We start from the raw sequence: 8551 nt of genomic DNA, 5'->3' as shown, positions 1-8551 counted from the left end.
TGAAAGGTTGCAAGATTGAATCCCTGAGCCGACAAGATAAAAATCTGTTGTTCTGCCCCTGAACAAGGAAGTTAACCCACTGTTCCTAGGCTGTCATTGAAAATAAGAATTTCTTAACTGACTTGCCGGGGAAAAAATTAAATAAGAAACATTCATGTTATGATAAAACCCCAGCAATCATGTGCCAGAGCAGAATACCTGAGAAGTTCAGAGCCATTCAAAAAGTAAAGCGGGTGAGAAAACAACTCTGACTCATAGACCTGACTGTCAGTGCCGTTTCTGCTCAAGAACACACATTTTTTGAGTAATAATGTTGTCCTTTCCACCCGAACACAAAGTAGTGCCAATTATCCGACCTCCACACCTTCACCGTGTCCGCCATTAGAGTGAATCTGAGGTGTGTTTTGATCATACATCATGCAAAAAGGAAGAACGTTGACTGGACCGCGGATTGAATTTGACAGCTTCAAAAGGCCTCCAATTACGGTGTCAAACACGTGCGCTGACAGGACAAACCTGATGAATTCTAGGTGGCATTTCGAAAAGAATCCTCCTGCCATGAATGCAGTGCTGGCGGTCTAGCATTGAACAGACAGCCAGAGGCGCTCCAAGTTTTCTTTAGTGATGAGGGGGCTGTGCGGGAGTAGCTCCGTCATAATTACATATTGAGCGCTGAGTGCAGTGCAACAGCGAAATTTAGCTTTTTTTTATGGCCCTTCTCCCTCTTTAATTTGCATATAGCCAATAATACATAAATCTCAGCAGGACCAGGGTATGATGCATCACATAGACTGGCAGAAATATGGAGAGAATTATTCCTTCATTATTATTTCCCGATAAGCAAACAAGTCCCGGGAACCTCTGTGCCTCGCTGATGGCCCATCGCGCCGCAGACAGCGCGCAGACAGCACGCAGACAGCTATTCACAACATCCATAGGCAATTCACTTGCAACAATATTTACATGTCTTATTATGATTCACAAAGACCGGCGAATGAAAACAAACACACTCTCTGAACCTCAACCTGTAGGCCAGAATAAGAGCCTATACCTCACAAAAACTGAATCAATCAATGGCGAGCATCACTTATTTACCTAACACTCCACGATCATTTTTAGAAGAAAATGTTCATTCGGAAAACGTTGTATTTATTTTCTCTTACCTTCTCTCAACCATATGCGTGTTCCCTATGAAGGTGGGAGAACGGTTTGAATAGTGTGGAAATACGAAGTGCGTTTGCAGGACTCAACAGTTTCATGTTTGACTACCTTATTTCCTTCCAGTAATGCTGTTGGTCCACAAGACTCCAGTCCACTGAACAATCTAATAAATTCATATTTATGAGGACATCAATCAAATAACAAGGAAGTCTGTTTTATATGTACCCTTCCGTTCAAAAGTCTGTGGTCACTTATAAACGTCCTTGTTTTTGAAAGAGACTCACATTTTTTTGTCCATTAAAATAACATCAGAAAAAAAAGATCAGAAATGCAGTGTAGACATTGTTAATGTTGTAAATGACTATTGTAGCTGGAAACGGCTGATGTTTTTATGGAATATCTACACAAGCGTACAGAGGCCCATTATCAGCAACCATCACACCTGTGTTCCAATGGCACGTTGTGTGAGCTAATCCAAGTTTATCATTTTAAAAGGCTAATTGATCATTAGAAAACCCTTTTAAAATTATGTTAGCACCTCTGAAAACTGTTGTGCTGATTAAAGAAGTAATCAAACTGGCCTTCTTTAGACTAGTTGAGTATCTGGAGCATCAGTATTTGTGGGTTCAATTACAGGCTCAAAATGGCTAGAAACAAAGACCTTTCTTCTGAAACTCGTCAGTCTATTCTTGTTCTGAGAAATTAAAGCTATTCCATGCGAGAAATTGCCAAGAAACTGAAGATCTTGTACAACCCTGCGTACTATTCCCTTCACAGGACAGCGCAAACTGGCTCTAACCAGAATAGAAAGAGGTGTGGGAGGCCCGGGTGCACAACTGAGCAAGATGACAAGTACATTAGTGTGTATAGTTTGAGAAACAGACACCTCATAAGTCCTCAACTGGCAGCTTCCTTAAATAGTACAAAACACCCGTCTCAACGTCAACAGTGAAGAGGCGACTCCGGGATGCTGGCCTTCTAGGCAGAGTTGCAACGAAAAAGCCATATTTCAGACTGGCCAATAAAAAGAAAAGATTAAGATGGACAAAAGAAAACACTTTTTTTATTTTACCAGGCAAGTCAGTTAAGAACAAATTCTTATTTTCAATGACAGCCTAGGAACCATGGGTTACTGCCAGAATAGATTTGTACCTTGTCAGGTCAGGGTTTGAACTTGCAACCTTCCAGTTACTAGTCCAACACTCTAACCATTAGGCTACCCTGCCGCCCCAGACAGAGGACAGAGGAAGATTGGGAAAAAGTGTTATGGACAGACAAATCTAAGTTTGAGGTGTTCGGATCACAAAGAACATTCGTGAGAAGCAGAAAACTTGAAAAGATGCTGGAGGAGTGCTTGATACCATCTGTCAAGCATGGTGGAGGCAATGTGATGGTCTGGGGGTGCTTTGGTGGTGGTAAAGTGGGAGACTTGTACAGGGTAAAAGGGATCTTGAAGAAGAAAGGCTATCACTCCATTTTGCAACGCCATGCCATACCCTGTGGACGACACTTAATTGGAGCCAATTTCCTCCTACAACAGGACAATGACCCAAAGCACAGCTCCAAACTATGCAGTAACTATTTAGGAAAGCAGCAGTCAGCTGGTATTCTGTCTATTATGGAGTGGCCAGCACAGTCACCAGATCTCAACCCTATTGAGCTGTTGTGGGACCAGTTTGACAGTATGATACGTAAGAAGTGCCCATATCAAGCCAATCCAATTTGTTGGAGGTGCTTCAGGAAGCATGGTGTGAAATCTCTTCAGATTACCTCAACAAATTGACAACAAGAATGCCAAAGGTCTGCAAGGCTTTAATTGCTGCAAATGGAGGATTCTTTAACGAAAGCTAAATTTGAAAAACACAATTATATTTCAATTAAAAATCATTATTTATAACCTTTTCAACATCTTGACTATATTTCCTATCCATTTTGCAACGCATTTCATGTATGTTTTCATTGAAAACAAAGACATTTCTAAGTGACCCCAAACTTTTGAACGGTAGTGTATTTCACTTTCGTTTTTGGTGTAGTCTAATTGTTTTATGATCTGGGCAAGAAAAAATATGGAATAGTTGTATTTCATTTTTTTTATTAAAAAAGTAAACATAACAAAATGATTGAATATTAAAAGGAAGTGAAAATCAACTGTATTTAAAACAAAACATTAAATTCACATGACAAATATAACTTATTATTGCTTTCTTCATTCACATCTGGACTGAAGGATAGGACAAAAGAATCATATATTTTTTCCAAAACCTTGGCCTAACCCCCATTACACATTATTCCTGTCCTTAGTATCATGGCCAAAGTACGAACCTGCGTACCCAGTTTCAAGTAAAAATGACTCCATGTGGGAGAATGCAGTGAAATCACTGTGCTTACAGTTCCATTGCTTTTCAGGACTGTGTACCATAATCTAATCTTTAATGAGGGCTATATACAACTCTACCAACACTAAATGGAGTAGAACCAAACACACTGTCCCCCATTATCAAGGCAATCTTACAACTCATGGTTGAAAATAACAAGCCTTGGTGGATTGAATATACATACACAAGAAGTATCAACAACTATACATAAGCAAGACAAAAAAATTCAACTGAAACCTCATGCAGATCATTAACATGGACATGTCTGTTGGTGTTTAATGAATATAATAAAATATATCATTTCTGTACAGCTCTATCAGTCCTTGGGGTTAGTGTTCAAAAAACACACAGCGTCTGGTCTTGAAGGCCAAAGAGAAAACAGCAGTCCAGATACTGTACTCTCAGAGGACCGAGAGGTCATGGCAGGACTTGGACTTCTGTCTGAAGGCCATCTTCTTGTTCTTCCGGGCCACCATACGGCCCAGGAAACGCTTGGCCTTCTTGCCAATGCTCTCGCGTCGTTTGCAGTTGGCCATACGGCGAGCGTTCTCCTCCTTGCTGTCTTTGCGCAGCCGGATCTGCCGGACCATGCCCTCGAACAGGTCCCTGACGTTGTGGTGGAGATTGGCTGAGGTCTCGATGAATTTGCAGTCAAACACCACAGCACAAGCGCTGCCTTCTGCAACAACAACAACAACAACAACAAAAAGAGGGGAGGCGCAGGTGAGAATCTATAATGTTCCCTGGGGACAGTGACTTCACCCTTATCATTTTACCTTCGCATAACACCTTGATTACGAGCTTTAACTACGGCAGTCATTCTAACGTAAGTAGCACTATGCAAATACAGAGATGCCTTGGACAGAAGAGATCACTGTCACTTACCATCCACAGAGACTTCTCTGGACCGCACCAGGTCGCTCTTGTTGCCCACAAGGATGATGGGAATGTTCTCAGACTGGCGAGCTCTGCGCAGTTGGATGCGTAGCTCTGACGCCTTCTCAAAGCTGGACTTGTCTGTCACTGAGTAGACGATGATGTAGGCGTCACCTATCCTCATGCACTGTTCCTTCAGCCACTGACTGTTATCCTGTAGGCGAAAGAGAAATAGAATTTGATTAGTTACATTGCTTATCCAATCAAAAGCTGCAGGTGCTCCAATTAAAGTTGTTATAGTGGTATATTACATTGACACCAGCATCAGAGCACTACACATTACATCAAATGATATGCTATGACCAAGACCAATTTTCTGAGGGTCAAACTGAAATTGCATTTTATGCCTCACCTGTTCCCAAATGTCGTACAACAAGATGGACGCCTCCTCCTCGTCCACCTCGATCGATCTGTCATATGTGTTTCCTGAAACAAAAGCAAGCAGACAGATAAATACTCCTGGCCAAAATGAATTGTACCCGCTAACTGGGTCAAGTGTGAGATCTCACTCACTATTGCCCATTTCATGATGCCTTTAGAACAGCCTATTAACTTTCAATTAACCTATGTCTGTGATGGGTACTACTGTGCATTACTGTCTCCTTCCCTCGGTCATTGATTTTCATATCTCTCCCATCCACTATCTCTGTGGCTGTATATGTCAACAGCAGTACTTTGATATGTGTGGCGCCTTACTGACTGGATGGAAATAGCAATAATCAATGTACTTCAACTTGTGTGCCAAGATGATATGGAAACCAATCCTATATTTACTTAGTTTGGCCTATGTGCATTAGCTCTAATGGGGTGCTGAGGACAGCTACGGTGAAACAGTTATTGTCTTTGATTTTTTTTAAGTATTGCTTTGTGGTGTATTCTCAATGCCATATAAACTTCAACTCCATCATCATCAGTAATGGTCATCAGACACACACCTGTCTCGTCGCAGTCGTGAACATCCTCGACTCCACCGAAAATACGTGCCAGGCTAGACTTGCCGACACCCTGCTCGCCGAGGAGAACCACCTTGTACACCTGTCCCTCGGAGTCGCTGCCGGAGGATATAACCGAATCGGACGAGTCCGATACACAGCTGTCTCGATGAGGCTCACCGGGGGTGTAGGACGTTCGGCGCATGAGGTTGGACAGCTCTCCAGTTTGCGCCTTGCGCATCTCGCGGTCGTCCACTGGCATGCTTCTTCTGTGCAGGTTCTGCAGGTGCATGGGAAACGGCATGCTCCCTCTTCTTTTGTCCATGTTCCGCAATTTGTCACTTTTGTTCAAAGTCATTACTTTTTGGTCTGTGAAATAGATGCGCTCTTTAGTAAGATTCTGCTGTAAACATGAAAAGCAACCAATTCCGACAAAAAAATGCATTTCTCATCACTATGTGTTGATTTAAAAAAAAAAAAAAACCTTTATTAGGCCACAGTTTATATGAACTTTTCTGCCATATTTATTTGAACAAAGTCATTTAAGACAATAATGTGCCTGTGTCCTATAATATTAATTACGGTTTGATGGAGCATTGAGCAATGTTAAAATTGAAGTTGAACTCAAATGATTTGAAACAGCCATAGCCTAATTAATGTATTATCACGACTGCAAACTCATTCAATTCCATAAGCAAACTTACATTTGATGTGGGTCTGACGTATTCCAAAATCCTGAACCAGGCAATCCACTTGCGATCTATCCTTCAGTGAAGAAAAGTTTCGGTTTGATCCAGTGAAACGTACGGATCCCCATATTTATCTAGTAGCCGAGCGAGTGACGTCACCATGAGGCAGGGTTTGCCTCTTGAGAGTCACGTCTCAGGGAGGAGAGGGAGTGTGGACCGCTCTACAGAGACGTGATGGAAAATGATGCGCAGGCGGGCTGAGGGATTCTCCTCTCCTGCAATGCAATGCCATCATGCCACTGATGTAATTATTTTTTGCCGAGTAATTCGGCCATTTACTCTCAATAAATTATAGCCTACCTGCGTTGAAGGGGTTGGCTAACTTGCATAGTTTTAACACCAGTTGGCCCAGAGCCATGGAGAGTTGGTGATGGAGGGCGCTAAAATTCATCTGGACAGTTAAGGTTTTTTCCCAGCCATTCGCAAGGCTGGCAATGTTCAATCAAACATTTTAAATAACACGATTTGTTTGTAATTGATCAGTTATGTGCTACAAGTTGTCAGTGGATTAGCCAAGAGCATCTGAGACATCAAGCATTTCCAATAGATGCTTCTCAGCATTTCGGCATTTCAGCATTTTAGCCTTGGTGACACGAAGTTGTGAATGAGGCTAATGTGAAAAAAAGCAGCTGTTCACCACAGAAACAGGACACATTATTTCTTAAAACGACGCCTAGACATATCACTGGGGACACGGGTATCCCACAAGACTCAGCAGGCGACAGGAAAGAAAGCCCATGAAAGAAAGCCATTGCGATCCAAATTGATGATGATTTCACATGCATCAGTCTGATTGAGGTTATTTAACCTGGTCTGTTGTCGCCATCTGATGGTAATTATGTGAAATGCACAATGTTATTGTAGGCTGCTGGAACTGCCAGGTCTGTCTTTTACCATTCTGCTCCCTGAGAAGGAGAGAAGATCAGTGACAAAGGAATATTTACGAGCTTACTTCATTATTATCTCTGGCAAGTTGGCAAGCCTCATTCCTCATGACAATGCTCAATGCATAAAGTCATTGGGTGGTGTATTGGTGGACAGACTAAAGTTAAACACCTTCTCAAGTGACATTAACAGTAACACAGTTCCCAAAGGTTGTCAGTTGAATAGCACAATGTTTCCAAAAACATGTATTGGTCAGATTTTTTCATTGATTGATTTTTTTCTTTGTTGCCGGGGCTTTTCTTCGGTGCTCTATGAAACGTGTTTGACTCACTGGGTTGCTCTGACTCAGTGGTAGCCTGTACTTTTTAAATGGGTCAGACAGTGCTATATATATTTACAGGAAGAGGAGAACGGGCCTTCCTCCCCCAGGGTTGGATAAGCGTCTCTCAACATGACCTGTCTCTTTAACAAGGAAAGTGACCTTGCATCTCTTTAATTAAAAAATCTCACTCTGTGTACGTGTGTTCAGTACCTGTTTTAATCTTCTGTCTCCATCACTCACATACACATGCAGAACAGTGTGGAGGAGGAGATGTTTTTCTCCATTCTTATAAACAGTCCACATTAACCTACCAGCTGTTTTGCCCTCAGTGACTCTAGCTATATTGGGTTGCACCTGTAGTTTCATTGGCATAACATTTTGAACATTGAATAATAGATTAGTCAGTGTTTACGTAGCCTACTGAAGCCTGCTGAGTGGTCTGAGTGGTGATCACTGATTGTGGGCTATATAAAATATGAACTCCTCAGCGTGAGAACCCAGGGTGTAGGCTTGTTGTTATTCATCGAAGTACATTTGCATATATCCATTAGGGAACGCCTACTTTGTGAAGTGCACGTGTGCAATAACGCAATCCGCCTTTGCACTCCTTCTAAACAACGCAATTTAAAAAAAACTTTGGCGAAGGGTAAAGTCTACAAATCTTAGTCCGCTCTGATCGGAACAGATTCTAGTTTTGGGGACAGACATCTGTATTGAGATCAAATGTTTCATCGATGAGAAAATGTGCGGAATGTTGGCCAAAATCCATCTCCTTCCATCTTCTATCACTGGCGGACAATGTGTTTCCCATCACTACCATATTTGGAACATTTTATTGATAAAGTAATTCATCAGTTGTCTTCCTCAAATGAATGAAGTGGATTATGATTCATGACAAATGTAGTTAGCCCTGAGTTAGCCTGCCCCGGAGCACGTGAGATCTGAAGATTTCGGTGACATGTAAATGTACCTGGCTAAAAGGAGAGCGACCTTATTGGTAGCAGTTATCCCAAGTTGAACTCAGAGTTGACCAAAGTTACCTCGCTAACTCCTCAAACTACATTCGTAGTATAAGGGTCTGCAGGCTGGCTCTGGATTTTCAGGTATTTACTTTAAAAATAAATGGTAATAACACAATAATAACCTATGCCACAAGGAATAGTCTTATGTACTTAAATGTCCCATACGGAA

General features: G+C 41.8%; 1 protein-coding gene across 1 annotated transcript; it reads right to left on the bottom strand.

Moving 5' to 3' along the window:
* Window positions 1-3236: 3236 nt before the first annotated feature.
* Window positions 3237-6212, bottom strand: LOC112232239 (GTP-binding protein RAD). Its single transcript, XM_024399067.1, has 5 exons — window positions 6109-6212; window positions 5408-5773; window positions 4825-4898; window positions 4422-4626; window positions 3237-4215 (listed from the first exon to the last, which is right to left on the bottom strand). The coding sequence occupies exons 2-5, from the start codon at window positions 5760-5762 to the stop codon at window positions 3938-3940; spliced, it is 912 nt and encodes a 303-aa protein (XP_024254835.1). The 5' UTR covers window positions 5763-5773; window positions 6109-6212; the 3' UTR covers window positions 3237-3937.
* Between the last annotated feature and the right edge of the window lie 2339 nt (window positions 6213-8551).

This window comes from Oncorhynchus tshawytscha, linkage group LG12 (genome assembly GCF_018296145.1).
Source record: "Oncorhynchus tshawytscha isolate Ot180627B linkage group LG12, Otsh_v2.0, whole genome shotgun sequence".
In the NCBI taxonomy this organism is placed as follows: domain Eukaryota; kingdom Metazoa; phylum Chordata; class Actinopteri; order Salmoniformes; family Salmonidae; genus Oncorhynchus; species Oncorhynchus tshawytscha.
The sequence above is the reverse complement of the archived record's forward strand: the minus strand, read 5'-3'. Positions and strand labels throughout refer to the sequence as shown.